Source organism: Myotis daubentonii, chromosome 1 (genome assembly GCF_963259705.1).
Source record: "Myotis daubentonii chromosome 1, mMyoDau2.1, whole genome shotgun sequence".
In the NCBI taxonomy this organism is placed as follows: domain Eukaryota; kingdom Metazoa; phylum Chordata; class Mammalia; order Chiroptera; family Vespertilionidae; genus Myotis; species Myotis daubentonii.
The window spans coordinates 94,962,197-94,984,099 of record NC_081840.1 but is presented as its reverse complement, the minus strand read 5'-3'; the positions used below and the strand labels follow the sequence as shown (position 1 = coordinate 94,984,099).

The window sequence follows — 21,903 nt, the reverse complement described above, 5'->3', positions numbered from 1 at the left end:
ACAGGCCGACGGACGCTCTATCCACGGAGCCAAACCAGTTAGGGCTGGATTTATTTATTTATTTTTTGCTTGTTTGTTTTAAAGTGATGGTTTTTGGTATGAAGGTAAAGAATACAAATTATTGCCCTCGCTGGTTTGGCTCAGTGGATAGAGCGTCGGCTGGAGAACTGAAGGGTCCTGGGTTCGATTCCAGTCAAGGGCAAGGGCATGTTTCTCTGTTGCAGGCTCAATCCCTGGCCCTGGTCGGCAGCATGTGGGAGGCAACAATGTGTCTCTCTCACATCGATGTTTCTCTTCCTCTGTCTTTCCCCCTCCCTTCCACTTTCTAAAAATTAATCAATGGAAAAATATCCTTGGGTGGGGATTAACAACAACAACAAAAGGATACAAATTATTAGTGTGGCTCTTGCTTCCCCTGCACCTCCCCCAATTTTTTCATAACCCAAATGGTATCTTTTAGAGGTTTGGTTGTAAGTCCCTTTAAAAAAAAATTATTGATTTCAGAGAGAGGAAGGGAGAGGGAGAGAGAGATAGAAACATCAATAATGAGAGAGAATCATTGATTGGCTGCCTCCTGCATGCCTCCTACTGGGGATAGAGCCTGCAACCTGGTTCATAGGTCAGTGCTCAACCACTGAGCCATGCCAGTCTGGCTTGCTTTTTTTTAAGGGATAAATTATCCTGGATGTCAGTAATCGAGTCTTCAAACCCAACAGAAATCTACAAACCTATATATGAGGCAGTAGAATATGTGGCTGTGTATACAGATAACTACGGTATCTTATTCATGTTAATTTTTCATGGGCCAGAAACTTGTGGAAAATACTTGGGGATAGGCAGACTGGATTTGACTATGATATGGCATTGTTAGTGTGAGGGATCTGGGTCCAGAGCGAGTCTGCCTAGGGCCTGCCGTAGTGTGTGGGTTCTTGACTTCACTTAGGAAAGATTTCACAACACGAGTCCAGGTGATTTTGAGAGCATGTTTATTACAGTTGGGGACAGTGAGACAAAGGAAGGGCTTAAGGTAGAAGAAGCAACAGGAGAGAGCCTAGGCCGGGCTGCTGTTAGCTCACTGGGAAATAAGAGTCACAGTGACAGAAGTGAGCCAAGTTGGGGCTGCTGTCAGTTCACTGGAAAATCAGAGAGGATGGAGGCCTTGGACACAGGTTCAGGGGAACAACCCGGGAGGAGCTGCCGGCACCCACTGCTTCCCTGGTTGCAAGTCTCTTGGGGACCCTTAGAGTTTAGGAGAAAGAGAGCTGAGGTACAAGGTGTGAGCATGATTTAGTGTGTGCTGTGGGTTCTTTGTCTTGAGGCTTTTTATCTTTCTTTGGCCAGAATCCTAGGGAGGTCTCAGGGGAGGGTCTTAACAGAAGATTTATTAGCTTTCCAGGAATGCCCTTCAATATGTAGATTCATCAAATTGTGCACATAGAGGGGGCAGGGGTTATTTTCTGGTTAGTTTTATGTTCAAAGGACATCATTGAAGAGGGACTGGGACCGAGGCTGGTCTGCCCTGGGACAGTCTGGAATGTGTAAACTTATTTGCTTCTAACTGTCCTTGATTAGGGAAGATTGAATCTTGTGATTCATTAGCTGCCTGTAAATTGCTGAAATTGTTTGTCCTTGTTTAATTATTTTGTCTCAGTTTTCCTTATTTCACTTGTCAAGGAATTTCCCTAGATTCTTACTGTGCTGCCACAGTATTTCTAAATAGAAAACTCCAAATTGTTAGTAAGCCAGATATTCTATTTTTTAAAAAAAATTTTTAATTTTTAATTACAGTTTACATTCAATATTATTTTGCATTAGTTTCAAGTATACAGCATATGGTTAAACAATCCTGTGCTTTACAAAGTGTTCTTCTCAATATTTCCAGTACCCACCTGGCACCATCTATATTGTTGACTATATTCCCTATGCTGTACTTTACATGAGACTATTTTGTAACTATCAATTTGTACTTCTTCATCCTTTCACCTTACTTACTGATTTTGCATGTGTTTTATTTGTTCTGTAAATTACAAAGACAGATATTCCCTTTACCTTTCTCTTGACTTAATTCATGATACAAAATTTTTCCTAAGTGAAGTCAAGAACCTCCACATTACAGGTAGTCATTTACATTTACCCACTACCTTAAGCAGATCCTAAGATTGATTTCTGAAGTAAGAGATAAAAATGACATTTTCTTCGAAGTTATGAGAAACCGACTGCCCACCGTTGCCTGCTTTGCGTTCCCAAAATATTTTTCCTGCTCTGTTTGTGCATTCCTTGCTCAAGTACATGATTCTAATTTCTTGTGGGAACTCTAAATTTGGAGCCTATAAAATCATGGTGATGAGATGCTACTTTGTCTGCCTGTCCTCTGTTTTTCTTAGTCCTGGACCTGTAAAAGTGGATTCTCATTTGTAATCTCCTGTGTGTGTCCAAGCTCCCCCATCCCTATCCTCCAGTCATGTTTGACTGGGTGGCTGCTACTTCACCCAGCATTTGTTTGTGCTTATGGGCCCTTAATCCCACAAGCTTTATGGAGCGTAGTGGAGTGGTTTCTTTCTTTCTTTATTTAAGAGGGAAAATAAAATTAGCAAATGACAGGTGTGCTTTAGTGCCAAGAATCCTAAGACCAGGATAAAATGATGCAAGTTATGAACATGTTATATTCTTACCAAAGCCTAGTCTACTGTGACATTTTTGTAAAGGAGCAGAAAAGGCACTTACCTTTCTTCCTTGCTTTACTGACCTCTTTCTACATCCTTACCCCACAAAAAGTCCCATCAGCAAGGGAGCCTAAGGGTGAGGAACCCCTTGACCCTGTGTGGCTGCTAGTTGGACTTTACAATGTAGCACAGTGTAGAAAAGACAAGGACTCTGGAACCAAGAAGACCTGAGTTCACATCCTGGCTTTGCTGCCTTGTAGTTTGGCGTGTTTGGTTGTTACGTGTGTTCTCTGAATCTCATAGGTAAAATGAGAGTGAAATGTTAATTCCTCATTGTATTCTGAGAAGTACGTGAGAACAGGTACATAATAAATTCCTTAATACAGGAAAATGGCTTGGAGGAGTGGGGAAATAAGTAGAAAAGATGGCGGTATCACAATCAGAGAAGGTCTAGCGTCTAGTGCAAGCCATGTGAAACATATACTGTTTCTGAACCTAGGTTTTCTCATCTGTGAAAAGGACAGTAGTGACTTCTTTACCTGCCCCCTCCCTCCAGCCTGGCTGTTGAGTGGATCAGTAGATAGTGAATAGTGCTGTGGAGATAATGTAAGGGTATGTTATCGCTGTGTATAAATATTCCAGAAAGTCAGTTATCCCCCTGGACCCCAGGTGTGGGGAGGTATGGACTGGAAATTTCACTTAGGAAGAGCACTGCTTCCTTTCTTACTCAAAATATTCTACTTATATAAAAATAACTCTCTATAGGACATTAACAATATCATTAAAAGTGAACTTCCAAGTATTTTTTCTTAATTCATATTTAGGTATTTTAATTCTCTTATCATTAGAGCCATAAAGATTGCTTTAAGTTAGGGCATATCAGATCATTTTATTCTTTAGTTCAGTATCTTAACTGTTTATGATAATTGCCTTTTTAGCATAAAATCTGTAGAGCTTATATTTCCTTCAAAGATCTTCTAAGATCTACAATTTCCTCATTATTAGCTTTTAGCTTTTCTTTAAAAAAAAAATCCCCCTTCTCTTTTGTGATATTATGATCTAGCAGACTTCAAATGTTCTGGAAGAGTAGCATATATTAGACATTCTCTCATAATAACATTTTATTTTTTCCTCAAAGCATTTGTTTGGGCAAAGGGAGAGTTCAAAACTGTGCACTATTCCTTGTATCTCACAGCCTGTTCCCACGAAAGTTTTACTAGGCCTGGCTTTCTTTCCTGGACCTCCAATAGCCCTTCCTTCTATGGTGCTGCTGTATGTTCTAGACTGTTGATGAGTACACGAGAAGAGCTGGGATAGGGGATGATATGGGGTGGAAAGAGCAGGCCAACTGGTAATAGCTGCAAGAGGAAAAAAACTGATTTAGCATCTTTGAAAGCTGCTTTAGATCAGCATAACTATTCTAGGAAATCCTACAACCAGCAGATTTTTAGGAGGGCAGGGGAGCAGTGAGAAGGTGGTTGTTTTTATTCCTGTTATTATTTGAAAACAATTTATTCCAGTCTGAAAACATAACATTTTCCATTGTTTATGTTCCTTTTCTTTTATTCTCCCCCGTAATTTAGGTTCATGGTGATGCTTCTTTCTGTGGTCAAGGGATTGTTCCTGAAACATTTACGCTCTCTAATCTCCCACATTTCAGAATTGGTGGAAGTGTCCACCTGATTGTCAATAACCAGCTGGGCTACACCACGCCGGCAGAAAGAGGAAGGTCTTCCCTATACTGTAGTGATATTGGTATGTAACACAGAATTGTTGGTGTTGCTGGGCCAGACAAGGAATTTCTAGAGGAACTTATAGTTCACTTGGAACAGTGAGCCTCACTGGTTATCCCATTTTAAGTTTTGGATCAGATACTTGCAGTGTTGTTAACTAATATTTATTTTAAACTCGGATCATAGTCTTTACATCCAAGGAAATAAGACTAGAGTGGAACTTAGACGGTGCAATCTCAAATTGCTTAAATATCCAGTTAAATGATCTGGAAACCAGAGATTAACACAATTAGTCAACATTAAAGTAATTGTCTTTATGATGTTCAAACTTGGGGTAATCAATCTTAGTAAAAAAGGATATGTTCAATTCAATAAGGGATTAATATCTAAAATATATAAAGAACTAATACAACTTAATAATAAAAACAATTTGATTAAAAAAGGGCCAGAGGAATTGAATAGACATTTTTCCAAAGGAGATATACTGATGGCCAACAGGCACATGAAAAGGTGCTCAACATCACTAATCATCAGAGAAATGCAAATCAGAACCACAATGGGGTATCAGACATACCTCTCAATAAAAAAGACAAGAGACAACAGGTGCTGGTGAGGATGTGGTAAAAAGGGACTCTTATGCACTGTTAGTGGGAAGGTAAGTTAGTCCAACCACTATGGAAAACAATATGGAGATTCCTCAAAAAATTAAAAATAGATGTACCATAAGATTCAGAAAACCCACTTCTGGCTATGTATGCAAAGGAAATGAAAACAGGATTTCGACAAGATATCTGCACTCCATGTTTATGACAGCATTATTCACAATAGCCAAGATATGGAAGCAACCCAAATGTCCATCACTGAATGAATGGATAAAGAAATATGGTAGGCATACACATGGAATATTATTCAGTCATGAGAAAGGAATACATCCTGCCATCCATTTGTGCCAACATGAATGGACCTTTGAGCACAGTATGCTAAGCAAGATAGGTCAGACAGAAAAAGACAAGTATTGTATGATATCACTTATATGTAGAATCCTAAGAAAAAGTCATAGATGTGAAAAAGCAGAGTTAAATGGTGGTTACCAGGGGATCGAGGTGGGGGGAAGGATAAAGGTACAAATGTGCGAATAGTAATGAATAGTAAATAAGCCACAGAGATCTAATGTGCAGTATATGATGAATATAGTCAATAATACTGCACTGTAGTGGTATAATGTGATAAATATTGTTTCAATGGCAATCATATCACAATATATAAAGTATCAAAGTAATATTCTGTATATCTTGAATTTACAAATTTTAATGTCAAGATTATTTTATTTATTTTCATTATCTTTTAATCCTTATCCGAGGATATTTTCCCATTGATTTTTAGAAAGAGTGGAAGAGAGAGGGAAAGACAGAAACATCGTTGTGAGAGAAACACATCTATTGGTTGCCTCGTGCATGAGCCCAGACCAGGGCCCGGGCTGGGGAGGAGCCTGCAACCAAGATACGTGCCCTTGATTGGAACTGAACCCAGGATCCTGTGGTTCACTGGCTGAAGCTTTATCCACTGAGCAAACTGGCTAGGGCTCAAATTTTTTTTTTCTTAAAAGTATATGTTCAGCCACTAAATTTGGCCCAGTAGTCTGGCTAGACATCAGATGTGAAGAATGATGGTTGTCTTGTTTTAACCTATGAAAATTGGCAGTATTAAGAGAAATGCAGGATTTTAAATATCTAAACAATTAAATGGTATTTATTGATTTTTAGAGAGAGAGAGGAAGAAACATCCTTTTATTGTCCCACTTATTTATGCATTCATTGGTTGCTTCTGGTATGTGTCCTGGCTGGGGATCGACCCTGAAACCTTGGTGTATCAGGATGACACTCTCAACCAACTGTGCTACCTGGCCAGGACAGAAATGCAGAGTTTTTATTACCTAGTCTCTATTTCACAGAGTTATAAGAAACTAATGGCCTGGTGCACGAAATTCATGCACATTAAAAGGGGATTAATTAGAAGAAATATTTTAATATTGCTATTTGCCCTTTCTCTATAATAGAAGTGTCAGGGATGAAAGAAAATTAGTAAAACGTATATGAAAATCTTCCTCCTGTCAGAGTCTGGGGCGTACTGCGGGACCCAGAGTCAAGTCCCTGCCCACCCGTGGCACCTCAAAATCGCACGAGACCCAGACCCAGCCGGCCCCACCTCCATTGGGTGAGATCCAGACCTGGCTGGCCCCACCCTTCTCAAGCCCCACTGGGTGGGGGGCGCAGTCTCAGGTCCCCCGGCGCACCCTCAGGTCCCCAGGCCCAGTGCTGGGGCATGGAGTGCAGCCTCAGGTCCCCTGGACCTGTGCCGGGGCGGGGGGTGCGGCCTGAGGTCCCCCATCAAGCCCTGTTGGGCGGGGGGCGTGGCCTGAGGTCCCCTGGCCTGGCGACAGGGAAGGAGGCACAGTCTGAGGTCCCCTGTTAAGCCCCACCAGGCTGGGGGCGCAGCCTCAGGTCCCTGCTGATTGCTCATTAAGGCTCATTACGGGAACTTGGCCTCCACTGTGGGCACGGCCATCTTGACCATTATGGTGTGACGGTCAATTTGCATATTCACTCTTTATTAGGTAAGATGTTAGATGGTAGGATCTATTCTGTTTTAGACCCAGAGCCTGGCCTGGATGTGCTTTGGGACTATGTGAATTTTTTGTGATTAGTTAGAGATACTGAAAACTCCTTCTTGAACTCCTTTTTGGAGAAAATCCATTTTTTCACCTCTAGGATGCATCCTCTCATAATCCTTTTTCTTAGAAGGAAAGATAATAGTAATAATGTCAATAACAAAATAACTGTTAGTTATTACACACCAGGCACTGTTAAGTACTCTATATGCATTACCTCATTTAATGTTTACAATAATGCTAAGAGGTAGGAGCTATTATCCCAGTGTTATAGATAGGGAGAGTGAGATTCATAACTTTATCAAGGTCACACAGTAAGTCACAGAATTGTGACTTGAACTCATTCTTGTCAACTGGACTCCAAAGTCTGAGTTAACAGCCAATCCAAACTACCTTTGAAGATGTGGGCTGCCTCTCCACGCAGGCAACAGGACTTGGCGCTGGGCTGATGTCGTCTGGCTCACTTCGTCTTGGTCTTCTCTGCCTCAGGGAAGCTGGTGGGCTGTGCCATCATCCATGTCAATGGAGATAGCCCAGAGGAAGTGCTCCGTGCCACACGCCTGGCTTTTGAATACCAGCGCCAGTTCCGGAAGGATGTGATTGTTGATTTGTTATGCTACAGGCAGTGGGGCCACAATGAGCTGGATGAGCCTTTCTTCACCAACCCAGTCATGTACAAAATCATCAGGTACAATTATACACCTGCATTTAATGTGCCCTCTTCCCCTTGGTGCCACATTATGATTTTTGTTAGACATTCTCAATTAGAATGACCAACTTTCTGGGTCTGTGTGAGACACGAAGCTTTCAGTGTTAAAACTGGGACTCCAAAGTCCTGGGCAGACTGGGATGGTCACCCTATGGGTGTCAGGAAAGCTCCCCATATTCTTCAAATTCTACATGTTTCGTCAATGAACAGGCAAAGTGGGCAACTCAACAACCTCACTTAGCAGATGGGAAGATAGAATAGGAGGACTTAGGCAGAGCCTTGCCTAAAGTTACTTAGTATGGCGTTAACAGGGTCAGAAACAGAACCTCCATGACCCACTTCTGCAAACTATAGATGGGGACCTACTCTGTACCTTGGCACGATGTTGGATTTTAATGAAAGTCCAGAACTGTGCTGTCCAATATAGCAGTCACTTAAGTGGCTACTGAATGCTTGAAGTGTGGTGAGTCTTGATGGAGACATGCTGTGAGTATAATCTACACACCAGATTTCAAAGATTTAATATGAAAAAAAGATGTTAACTATCTCAACAATAATTTTTATATTAATTAGATATTAAGTGACAATATTTTGGATATATTGATTTAAATAAACGTGATTAAAATTAATTCTACCTGTTTCTTTTTACCTTTTCTAATGTGACCACTAGGAAATTTTAAATTCCACATTGGCTTGTATTATACTAGTATTTCAGTGCTGAGTTGGAGGGTTAATGTGACAGAAAAATGTTACTTTTTAGATACTAGAATGTAAAAATAGATCCCTCTTCTCTACTTTATTTCCTCATGGACATGAATTAAAGCAGAGGAAATAACTTGGTGGCATTTTATGAGCCTTTCTGGTCATAGGGAGCAGGCTGCTTTTGGAAGAACAAATCTGGGCTCTTTATTTAGATCTGAGCTTAGCAGCTGAATTACTTGATGTGCCCCAGTGCCCCATTTAAAATAATTTATCCTGCTAACCTCTCACTTTGGTCAGAATTAAATAATGATAATATATCTGAACAGACCTTACAGTTTAAAGTGTTATGCAAATATAGAGTGGCATCATTATTATTGTTATAAAACCCAGGAGCTGAATAGGTACAGGATTCTTAAAGACACCTGAAACAGATGTTGGCAATTTTGGGTTTAATACTTTTTAAAACAAAAGGGTGCTGAATGGGTAGATTATATAGGTCAGTCCTATAAATAACTGAATTTACCAATTGATTGAAAAACTAATTATTTCTACCTGAATGTAGATGAAAATTCATAAAGATAAATTTGTTTTCTCTTGCTTCCCTGGATGAAGTTGTTACTCACCATTGCCTTTTTGAAGAAAATAATTTATTGGGGTGACAGTCACCTAAAATTGAACATTTAAAATTCAATAGCACTTAGTACATTCACAATGTCATACAACCACCCCTCTATCTAGTTCCAAAGCATTTCCTACATGCCTTTTTACAGCGATGACACATCACATATCTTTGACAATGACTGTATCTGTCTCTCTTTGATTTTTACAAATCAGATTGATTTATTCCCCCTCTTTCTTGGACAGAGCCCGAAAGAGCATTCCAGACACTTACGCAGAGCACCTTACTGCCAACGGACTCATGACTCAGGAGGAGGTGTCAGAAATCAAAGCCTCCTACTATGCAAAGTTAAATGACCATTTAAATAACCTGACCCACTATAGCCCCCCTGCCACTCACCTGCAGGCCCACTGGCAGGGCCTGGCTCAGCCAGAAGCTCGCATTACCACCTGGAACACAGGTGTGCCCCTCGACCTCCTTCGGTTTATTGGTGGCAAGTCTGTGGAGGTGCCGGAGGAACTCCAGATGCACAGTCACCTTCTGAAGATGTATGTTCAGGTGGGGAGCCCTGAAATCTCTGATTATTATTTGTTTCTTGTGCAAATTGATATTTGGTCATTTGGTTGGCTAATTTGTTTGACAAATATTTATTATATGTTATTATGTTCTAGGACAGTGATGGCAAACCTTTTGAGCTCGGCGTGTCAGCATTTTGAAAAACCCTAACTTAACTCTGGTGCCATGTCACATATAGAAATTTTTTGATATTTACAACCATAGTAAAACAAAGACATATTTTTGATATTTATTTTATATATTTAAATGCCATTTAACAAAGAAAAATCAACCAAAAAAATGAGTTTGCGTGTCACCTCTGACACGCGTGTCATAGGTTCGCCATCACTGTTCTAGGAACAGATCTAGTCGTGTTTTGGTACTGATAGCCAATTAACTCAGATTTTTGCCTACTTCTTTCCTTCCTTCCTTCCTTCCTTCACTTATACATGTTTAATACATTAAATATACATGTACTACATGCACATTATTAAATACTAGAGGCCCAGTGCATAAAAATTTGTGCACTTGAGGGTAGGGGGTACCTCAGCGCAGCCTGCGCCCTCTCATAGTCCAGGACCCCTCAGGGGATGTCCACCTTCCAGCTTAGACCCGGTCCCTGGGGGAGTCAGACATCCCTCTGGCAGCCTGGGATCCCTCAAGGGTTGTCCGACTAATGGTTTAGGCCCACTCCTGTGGGCAGCGGGCCTAAGCTGTCAGTCGGACATCCTTAGAGCTGCCATGGAGCCTCTCCGGCCTACCGCTGCTGCGCTTACCAGCCTTGAGGCTGGGTTCTGTTTGAGTGGCACTCCCCCTGTGAGAGCGCATTGACCACCAGGGGGCAGCTCCTGTGTTGAGAATCTGCCCCCTGGTGGTCAGTGCACATCATAGTGACCGGTTGTTCCACCATTCAGTCAATTTGCATATTAGCCTTTTATTATGTAGGGTACAACAATACCAGAATGCCTGTTTGGATTGTTCTGACCAGAAAACCCTTTCATTGTTTAGGGTGCCTTAAGTGTAATAAATAAAAATCAACACACACACCCCAGAGTCAACTGCTTAGAGCCTTAATCATGTTGAGGTTTTACATATTGTCTCACATTAAATATGCATATGACAAACCCTTCTGGTTTGCCTAGCTCTCAGGGGTTTCCTGGAACACTGGACTTGCAGTGCTGAAAACAGAACAAGGAGTTAAAGGCCTTCATCTTTCTTAAACTTGAAGGAACTTTGCCTTTTGAATTATTTTTAAAACACTAACTTCATTTTGTTTGTTTTTTAATACTCACCCAAGGATATTTTTTCCCCACTGATTTTTAGAGAGTGGAAGGGAGAGGGAGAGGGAGAGACAGAAGCAGAGAAACATCAATGTGAGAAGGACACATCGATTGGTTATGCGCCCCAACTGGGGCTGGGGCTCGAGCCTGCAACTGAAGTATGCTCTTGACCTGAATTGAACCCACAGTCCCTCAGTCCATGGGCCAGTTCACTAACCACTGAGCTAAAGTGGCTGGGGCCATTTTGGGGTTTTAATTACAGGTATAGAGACTATTAAAACAAACTATGTATTCACCATCCAGGTGAAGAAATAGAATATTATAAATAAGTTCCCTGTGAAACCCCCCCTGCTGCCATCATTCACCCACAGGGTGAACAACTAACCTGAGCACCTGTGTATTTTGCCTGTTTTAAGATGACAGATGATTGCCACCAGACTTTCATGTATTCTTCTGCGCTTTCTGTTTTGTTTAACATAATGTATTTGATACTTCCCATTGTTGCATTACATTTTTTTTTTAACTCTGTGAAAAAGGATAATGGACTCAAAGTTTCTTTTTTTTCTCCCCTTCAATTTTACAGTCTAGACTAGAGAAGGTGATGGAGGGAACCAAGTTAGACTGGGCCACGGCAGAAGCTCTTGCCTTAGGCTCATTGCTTGCTCAAGGTAAGAAGTTTCTGTTTAGCTGCACAGCTGGTAGGAGATGCTTTAATATAATGTTGGTTACATGTGATCTCTGCAGATTTTTAAGCGACAGCTACCTCCTATTATTTTTATTGATCAGAGAGATTCTAAAACATGTTATCTTTTCTTACCTGACAATATTATTTAATCTTAGTATGTCATGTTGAGAACCTTCATCAGAGAATAGAGCAATCATACGTGGAAAAAAAAGGGCTCGGACCTGGATATTTTCCTCTAAAAATTATAGGGTGAATGAGGACTCTCCATTCTTATACAATCTCACTTTGACTACAGAGCTTTACTTGTACATATAGGACTGGTATATTTGAATAAGGATAATCTATTATGCTAAGGAAAACTCTCAGGATAAGTTGATATATAAGAATTCAGGGTCACCATGCCTTATTACTAGGTTATTCATGGGAATCTGGATTTCCCCCCCTCTTGCTTGCTTAAGGTTTTAACGTCCGTCTGAGTGGCCAAGATGTTGGCCGTGGAACGTTTAGTCAGAGACATGCAATGGTTGTTTGCCAGAAGACTGACGAAACCTACATCCCTCTGAACCATATGGACCCTCATCAGAAGGGGTTTCTAGAGGTAGGATGTTTCCTTACCTATTTTAAAATCCATATGCTGATGATTATAGTTACAGGATTCTTTTTTTTATTTTTAAATAAGTGTTTAATTCTTTGGTCATGCATCTTCTGTAATACATGCATATTTGGGCTTCACATTTCCTTGGTGTGCACATATAGCTTTTGTAATACACTTAAAATTGTTTTCTAGTTTTTTTTTTTGTTATTAATCCTCATCCGAGGATATTTTTCCATTGATTTTTAGAGAGAGTAGAAGGGAGAGGGAGAGAAAGAGAGAAAATCGATGTGAGAGAGACGCATCAATTGGTTGCCTCCCACATGCGCTCTGACCAGGGCCCAGTATCAAGCCTGCAACTGAGGTACATGCCCTTGACTAGAATCGAACCCCGGACCCTTTAGTCCTCAGGCAGATGCTCTATTCCCTGAGCCAAACAGGCTAGGGCTAGTTACAGGATTCGTAAAGCAACTAGGGATTTAATGCTTTTTGAAGTAAAAGGATGCTGAGTGGATAGATGATATAGGTTTATAAATTTGGACTGGAAGTAACATATCAGCAAGTAGACTAGTTGTTTTACTCTGGCCACGTATCTGTAATAATGTAAGTGTCAAATGGATGTTCTTTTTGTCAATCAAAAATTGATCTTATTGCTGGATTCATTAAAGTAAACCTAAGATGTGAATAATTCGTAACATTTCTTTCTTATTACAAAAAAGCCATTTCATCAAGTTACCTTATTCACTAAGGTTTAGTAGGCTTGATGAGTTAATCTATTATCACATATTTCCATGTGTCAGTGAGCTATACTTGTTAGAGTAAAGGATAGGGGCTGGGTCTTCTCATTTTTGTCTCTCCAACAACTAGCATATGCCTGGTACATGACGTTTATTAAAATACATTATCCTTTAAGGTACAATTAGTGGCCTGTCCTCTTTTTTCCTATTCTAGCCATTTAAGAACATAACCTTGAGTTCATCAATATCAATATTTATAAAAAAGTTTACTTGTCAAAGGAAAATTCCAGGAAGATGACTTAAAGGACACAGTGCTTAGCTTTCTTTAAGTTAGTCTAAAGCCACCCCTGTGTCAAGTCAGATTAGTGATCTAAATACTGAAATGTTTAATATCCACCCCACCCACCAATGATTCTTATTGAGTTGTGATTTAATATAGTGTATCAATTAGCTTTAAATATTAGTATTTGAAAAGCCCTAATTAAATGCCTTGCCTCTTTTATGAGGGAGCCTTCAAAGATTTCATTTATTATATGCAGATTTATTATAAGATTTATTATAAGATCTCATGTACTTTATGTGCAGACCTGAGGAGAAACACCTGATTGATCTTGGTTTGTCTTTATTGTCTGTACACCATGAATTCTGCAAACTAACCAGCATTCTCTTATTAGAAATGGCTTCGATAAAACAGAAAATAAAGCAATGAATATATGCACTTTTCAAAAAAATATATAATGGCTTCTATGAAGAGGTAGAGGCCACTGTAGCCTTGATAAAAGTAAGTAGGTTACCAGATTATGTCTTTTCCTCAACTCTGTTCTGTTTCTCAATCTTAATTTCTCTCTTTGCCTGCACTTACTTTTCACAGTCATGTTACATATTATGTGTACTTACAAGACATCTTAAATACTTTTTAGAATAAATAACAGCATCAATAGATTCAAGAAAATAAGGTATACTAGTATGCAAAGTACAGTAGATGCATTGGAGAAGGAATAGCTTATTCTACTTGGGGAAATCGGGAAAAGTTTGGCAGGGAAGTCAGATTTCAGCTAGGATTTGAAGGACATTAGAAGTTGCTGTTCTAATACATGTAGGGAGAACGTTTGATGTGGACACAGTAGCACATAAACAAACAAACAAAAAACAGAGAAGAGCCCGGCTGGTGTTGCTCAGTGGTTGAACTTCAAGATCATGGTTTGATTCCAGGTCAGGACACCTGGGTTGTGGGCTTGATCCCCAATAGGGAGTGTGCGGGAGGCAGCCTAATCAATGATTTTTTCTCATCATTGATGTTTCTATCTCTATCTCCTTCTCTCCCTGAGATCAACCCTTGACCTTTTAGTTGCCAAACATTCATACACCCTAGATTCCAAATCTAGATCTTAAGACCAGATGCCTGCATTAGCTCCAGATATTATCCTATATAATAAAAGCCTAATATGCAAATAGTCCCCTCAACCAGGAGTTCAGTGGGGGCGGGGGGAGGCCCCGGCCGGCAGCCGGCAGCTGCTAGGGACTCTACTACTTATATAATTGCCTGGTAGAAACCTCTCTGTCATTCAACTCCCTCATCCTCCTCTAAGTCAAATGTCCAAAACTGAATCCATCATCTTTCCTTTTCATGCTAGGAAATCCACCAAATCTGCTCCCTTTTCTTCACTCTATGTTTAGGTGAATGCCATCATCATATACCAATTGTCTAAGTCACAAAGCCAGAAGATAACTGAGACTACATTTCCTACATCTACTACTAAGTCTTTTAGCTGAATAGTTCTCAAATCTGCCCCATCCTCTATCTGCACTGTTAGTGCTCTAATTCAGGTTCCCAGGATTTCCTGCCTAGATAATTGAGAAGCCGCCTTAGAAATTGTCCTTAGGCCCTAGCTGGTTTGGCTTAGGGGATAGAGCGTCGGCCTGTGGACTGAAGGGTCCTGGATTCGATTCCAGTCAAGGGCAACATGCCAGGTTGTGGGCTTCATCCCCAGTAGGGGGCATGCAGGAGGCAGCCAATCAATGATTCTCTCTCATCATTGATGTTTCTATCTCTCTCTCCCTCTCCCTTCCCCTCTGAAATCAATAAAAATGTATGTATGTGTGTGTGTGTGTATATATATATATATATATATATGAAATTGTCCTTTACATTCTTTTCCCCCCATAAGGTTTAATGAATTAATTCATGAATTAATTAATATCTTTATTGTTGAAAGTATTACATATGACCCTTTTTCCCTCATTGACTTCTAGCCCGCCCCCTGCCCCAGGCCTTCATCACCCTATTATCTGAGTCCATGAGTTATTCATTTATGCATACAAATTCTTCGGTTGATCCCTTCTCTCCTGCTCACCCAACCCTCCTTCCCTCTGAGATTTGAAAGTCTGACCCATGCTTCTATGTCTCTAGATCTATTTTGTTCATTAGATTCTACATATAAGTGAGATGATATACTTGTCTTTCTCTGGCTGGCTTATTTCACTTAGAATAATACTCTCCAGGTCCCTCCATGCTGTCTGAAAGGTAAGAGATCCTTCTTTTTTCCTGCTGCATAGTATTCCCTGGTGTAAATGTACCACAGCTTTTTTATCCACTCACCTACTGATGGGCACTTGGGCTGTTTCCAGATCTCAGCTATTGTAAATTGTGCTGCTATGAACATAGGGGTACATACATTCTTTCTGATTGGTGTTTTGGGTTTCTTCAGGATATATTTCTAGAAGTGGGATCACTAGGTCAAATGGCAGTTTTTCATATTTAATTTAAAAAAACATTTTTATTAATTTCAGAGAGGAAGGGAGAGATAGAAACAGCAGTGATGAGAGAGAATCATTGATCAGATGCCTCCTGTGCACCCCACACTGAGGATTGAGCCTGAAAACCGGGTATGTGCCCTGACTGGGAATCAAACTGTAACCTATTGGTTTATAGGTTGATACTCAACCACTGAGCCATACCGACCGGGCCATATTTAATTTTTTGAGGAAACTCCATACTGGTTTCCATAATGGTTGCACCAGTCTGCATTACCACCAGTAGTGTACTAAGGTTCCCTTTTCTCCACATCCTTGCTAGCACTTGTCGTTGTTGATTTGTTAATGGTAGCCATTCTGACAGGTGTGAGGTGATACCTCATTGTCGTTTTAATTTGCATCTCTCTGATGATCAGTAACTTTGAGCATTTTTCATATGTGTCTTGGCCATCTGTATATCCCCTTTGGAGAAGTGTCTATTTAGGTCATTTGCTCATTTTATAATTGGATTGTTTGTCCTTCTTTTGTTAAATTGTATAAGTTCCTTATATATTTTAGATATTAACCCTTTATGAGATGTATCATTGCCAAATATGTTCTCCCATACAATGGGCTCCTTTTGCATTTTGTTGACAGTTTCTTTTGCTGTGCAAAAGTTTTTATTTTGACATAGTCCCATTTGTTTATTTTCTCCCTACTTTCCTTTGCCCTAGGAGATGTATCCATAAACATATTGCTACGTGAGATGTCAGAGATTTTTGTGCCTATGGCTTCTTCTAGGATTTTTATGGTGTCACGACTTATATTTAAGTCTTTTATCCATTTTGAGTTCATTATTGTATATGGTGTAAATTGGTGGTCTAGTTTGTATGTAGATACATACATACTAGTTGCATGTATCTGTCCAATTTTCCCAATACCATTTATTGAAGAGACGGTCTTGACTCCATTGTATGTTCTTGCCTCCTTTGTCAAATATTAATTGAGCATATGTCTTGGGTTGATTTCTGGGGTTTCTATTCTATATGCCTGTTCTTTATGCCAGTATCAGGATACTTTGATTACAGTTGCTTTGTAGTATAACTTGACTAGTGTCCCAGTGCATGGATTTGTACACATTGAAAGAAAATTAATTAGAAGAAATATTTTAATATCGCTATTCACCCTTGCTCTATAATAGAAGTGTCAACCAAATTCATGATTGACAATGACAGATTGAAACACACACATGCGATTGGTGCCAGCAAGAGCTTTATATGTATCGTGCATACGCAAGTCAACTTAGCCTTTTATATATAGAGATAAACTTGCTTAATTAGACCTGATTTCTGATTTAGCTAAACTTTTTCCAGCCCAGTGAAGCACCCCAACTTCTCTTTCAGGTAATTGTCAGCAACACAGCAGTAAATATCAACATGAAGCAGATTATTATTGTAGACCTTGCAGGGAGAATAGAGGGTAAAATATTTAACTGTAGCAGTGTTTGACTATATTCTGCACAGTGAGAAAACCTGAAGTCATTTTCAAGTTCCATTATTTCTTACTTCTTTTCAGTCAGGTCAAATTTCTAAACCTTCTAAATCTCCATTGTCTTGCTAATGAAAAGAAAACAGGATTCTACTGAATCTCCTATCTACCTACTCCAGGACTTCTGTGAGGATCAAATGAGATGAGGCACGGGAAAACACTTCACAAACATTTGGTTAAACTGTAAAATGTTTGCACCTGCCTGTAAAGCAAGTTGGGTTCCTGGGCTGAAGAAACTCTAAGGAGGCTAGTCGCTAGGGAGAGGAAGCCGGGTGTTGCTACATGATGTCATTACCTGGCACCCACAGCACCGTTTCTGGGCTGGGCTGGGCTGTGGACCACATTTTGTGCCATGGGGTCTTGGGAGCGTTGGCTGCGATTTGATGGAGCGTCACTCCAGGGTGGTGGTGGGGCCTGTGTCCCACTTGGGGGAAGCCGAGTGTTGGTTTGTTGGTGCCAGGTCTGTGGTGCCGTTTATTTTTAAATGGGCAGTGCGCATCATGGCAGTTCCTGTGTTCCCCTGAAGGTCAGTGCACACCATAGGTACTGGTTGGAGCATCTGCCCCCTGGTGGTGATTACACATCATAGCTACCAGTTGGAGGGAAGAACGGACACTTAGACTTTTATATATATAGACACCTGGTATTGTGATTCCTCCAACTTTGTTTTTCTTTCTTAAGCTTGCTGCAGCTATTTGGGGTCCTATATACATTTTTGGAGTATTTGTTCTAGATCTGTGAAATATGCCATTGGTAATTTAATAGGGATTGTATTGAATCTATAGATTGCTTTGGGGAGTATGGACATATTAATGATGTTAATTTTATCAATCTATGAACATGGTATATTCGTCCACTTGTTTATATCTTTCTTTATCTCTTTTTTCATCATCTTGTAGTTTTTTAAGTACAAGTCTTTTACCTCCTTGGTTAAGTTTGTTCCTAAGTATCTTAATTTTTTGTTGCAATGGTAAATGGGATTAATGTTTAGTTTCTCTTTCTCAGAATTCATTGTTGGTGTATAAAGATGCCATGGATTTCTGGGTGTTAATTTTGTATCCTACTACATTGCCAAATTCATTTATTAAATCTAGTAGTTTTTGGTGGAGTCTTTAGGGTTTTCTATGTTCAATATCATGTCATCTGTAAATAATAAGAGTCTTACTTCCTCCTTTCCAATTTGGATGCCTTTTATGGTTTCTTCTTGTCTGATCGCTGTGGCTACGACTTCTAGTACTATGTTGAATAAGAGTGGTGAAAATGGACATCCCTGTCTTGTTCCTGTTCTTAGGGGAAATGGTTTTAATTTTTCCCCATTGAGTATGATGTTGGCTGTAGGTTTGTCATATATGGCTGTTATTATGTTGAGACTAGAGGCCCAGTGCACGAATTCATGCACCAGTGGGGTCCCTCAGCCTGTTCTGAGGGATCAGGCTGAAACCATCTCTCGGACATCCCCTGAGAGGTTGGAATGCGAGAGGACACAGGCCAGGCTGAGAGACCCCACTGGTGCAGTATTGGGGCCAGGGACGTGGGAGCTTGGACAGCTAGGGAGGGATGGTGGGAGGGCTCTAGGGCATGTTCGGCCTGTCTCAGTCCCTATCGGCCGGACCCCCAGCAGCAAGCTAACCTATGAGTCAGAGCGTCTGCCCCATGGTGGTCAGTGCACATCATAGCAAGCGGTTGAATGGCCTTAGCATATCATTAGCATATTACACTTAGATTGGTTGAATGGACAACCCAACAACCAGACACTTAGCATATTAGGCTTTTATTATATAGGATATGCTCTCTCTATTCCCACATTGCTGAGAGTTTTTATTAAAAATGGGTGTTGGATTTCGTCCAATGCTTTTTCTGCATCTATTGATATGATCATGTGATTTTTGTCTTTTGTTTATGTGACGTATCACATTCATTGATTTGCAAATATTGTACCAGCCTTGCATCCATGGAATAAATCCCACTTTGTCATGGTGTATGATCTCTTTAATATATTGCTGGATCTGATTTGCTAATATTTTGTTGAGGATTTTAGCATCTACGTTCATCAGGGACATTGGTCTGTAATTCTCTTTATAGTGTATTTATCTAGTTTTGGAATTAGGATAATGCTGGTCTCATAAAAAGAGGTTGGAAATGTTCCTTCCTTTTGGAGTTTTTGGAACAGTTTGAGGAGGATAGGTGTTAGCTGCTCTTTGAAGGTTTGGCAAAACCCCCATGTGAAGCCAGGGTTTTTATTTGCTTTATTTTATTTTATTTTATTTTATTTTATTATTTTATTTTATTAATTTTATTTTATTATTTTATTTTATTTTATTTCTGCTTCAATTTCCTCATTTGTTATTGGCTTATTCAAGTTTTCTGATTTTTACTGATTCACTTTTGAAAGATTGTATTTTTCTAGGAGTTTGTCCATTTTATCCACATTGTCCAATTTATTGGCATATATAGTTGCTCATAGTATTTTCTTTTTTTTTAATATATTTTTTATTGATTAAGATATTACATATGTGTCCTTGTCCCCACGTTACCCTCTACTCCCCCGCCCCCCCCCCCCCCCCCCCGCTCATGCCCTCACCCCCCCGTTGTCCGTGTCCATTGGTTAGGCCTATATGCTTGCATAAAAGTTCTTTGGTTGATCTTTCCCCCTTACCCCTCCCCTCCCCTCCCTTCCCTCCAAGGCCCGACAGTCCAATCAATGCCTCTCCGTCTCTGGATCAGTCCTTGTTCATCAGTTTATGTTGTTCATTATATTCCACAAGTGAGTGAGATCCTGTGGTATTTATCCGCTCTCCAGTTCCACCCATGCTGTGGCAAATGGTAAGAGTTCCTTTTTCTTCTTCCTCTTCTTAAAGAATACCTTTCAGCATTTCATATAATGCTGGTTTGGTGGTGATGAACTCCTTTAGCTTTTTCTTATCCGTGAAGCTCTTTATCTGACCTTCTATTCTGAATGATAGCTTTGCTGGATAAAGTAATCTTGGTTGCAGGTTCTTGCTATTCATCACTTTGAATATTTCTTGCCACTCTCTTCTGACCTGCATGGTTTCTGTTGAGAAATCAGCTGACAGTCGTATGGGTATTCCCTTGTAGGTAACTGACTGTCTTTCTCTTGCTGCTTTTAAGATTCTCTCTTTGTCTTTTGCCCTTGGCATTTTAATTATGATGTGTCTTGGTGTGGTCCTCTTTGGATTCCTTTTGTTTGGGGTTCTCTGCGCTTCCTGGACTTGTAAGTCCATTTCTTTCACCAGGTAGGGGAAGTTTTCTGTCATTATTTCTTCAAAAAGGTTTTCAATATCTTGCCCTCTCTCTCCTTCTGGTACCCCTATAATTCTGATGTTGGTACGCTTGAAGTTGTCCCAGAGGTTCCTTACACTATCTTCATATTTTTGGAATCTCTTTTCTTTTTTCTTTTTCGGTTGGGTATTTTTGTTTCTTTGTATTTCAAATCTTTGACTTGATTCTTGGGATCCTCTTGTCTGCTGTTGGATCTCTGTAAATTATTCTTTATTTCAGTCAGTGTATGCTTAATTTCTAGTTGGTCCTTTTTCATGTCCTCCATGGTCTCACTATACTTATTGAGGGATTCATTAAATTTATCGGTGGTTTCCATAAAATTCTTGAAAAACCTTATAATCGTGGCCTTGAACTCTATATCCAGTCGTTTGCTTTCCTCCATTTCTGCCATTTGTGACCTGTTTCTTTGTCTCCGCATTTTGGCTGCTTCCCTGTGTTGATAGAGTGGCCCTGCGCGCCAGGTGTCCTGTAGGGCCCAGTGGCTCAGCCTCCCCAGTTACCTGAGGTGGACACTCTTGGTGCACTCTTGGTGCCTTGGTTGTTGTAGGATCACTGGGAGGAATTGATCTCCAGGCCAATTGGCTGAGAATCAGCTGTGTCTGCAGTGGGAGAACTTCTGTGCTGAAGACACCCTTCTGGGGCAAGACTTGGTTCAGTGGGGCTTTGGTGCTCACTGAGTCTGCTCCCGAGTGTGTCCCTTATGGATCTGAGGGGTTGCAATCTGACCACTGGGTACAGTGGCTCCTGGATCTAAGGAGGTGCTAATTCAGCCTCTGCCTGAGGCCACACAGCAGGAGCCACGAAGAGGCTCAGCTGTGAAGCAATGCAAGCCGCTGCGGGGCCTTGGGCCTTCTCTTGGAAGTTCCGGGTCTGCCTGGCTCAGCTGCAGTTAGGTAATTATCAGTTTGCAAAGGGCCGGTACATTCACATGCAAAAGCCTCTGCCCGAGCCTGGGTGGGGCGGGATCTCAGGGAATCAAAGGGCGGAGCAAAGAGCTATGGCTGATTCTCCGCCCAGCCCTAAGGAGTCCCGCGTCTCAGTGACCCGATAATTACTGCAAACACCTCTGAGGGAAAGCCGTCCTCAAGTTCGCCCGCTGCCCGACAGTGCAGCTTCTCCCGGTATGAGTCCTGGGTCCCCAGAGACTTCCCGGAACTGGAGTTCAGAGCAGTCGGGAGCTTGTGATTCAAAAAGACAGCCGCGTCCTCAGGTGCCACCCGCTTTCCGCGCGCGAGCCGCCGTACCTCTGCACTTCACCTCCGCACCTCTGCACTTCACCTCCGCAGCTCCTCTGGCTCTCCCTGTGCTTTTCTTTCCTTCTAGTTGTAGAATTTACACTCAGCCGGCATTCCTGTTGTTCTGGATGATGTCTGCTCTGT

At 40.8% G+C, this 21,903-nt stretch overlaps 1 protein-coding gene across 1 annotated transcript in view; it reads left to right on the top strand.

Annotated features, from left to right (window-relative positions):
* Positions 1 to 21,903, top strand: part of DHTKD1 (dehydrogenase E1 and transketolase domain containing 1) — a 61,143-nt gene that overhangs the window by 21,852 nt on the left and 17,388 nt on the right. Inside the window, exons 6-10 of the mRNA XM_059711315.1 lie at positions 4,247 to 4,418; positions 7,554 to 7,752; positions 9,340 to 9,652; positions 11,513 to 11,597; positions 12,073 to 12,212. Coding sequence (XP_059567298.1) covers positions 4,247 to 4,418; positions 7,554 to 7,752; positions 9,340 to 9,652; positions 11,513 to 11,597; positions 12,073 to 12,212 — 909 coding nt within the window. The remainder of the gene's footprint in view (positions 1 to 4,246; positions 4,419 to 7,553; positions 7,753 to 9,339; positions 9,653 to 11,512; positions 11,598 to 12,072; positions 12,213 to 21,903) is intronic.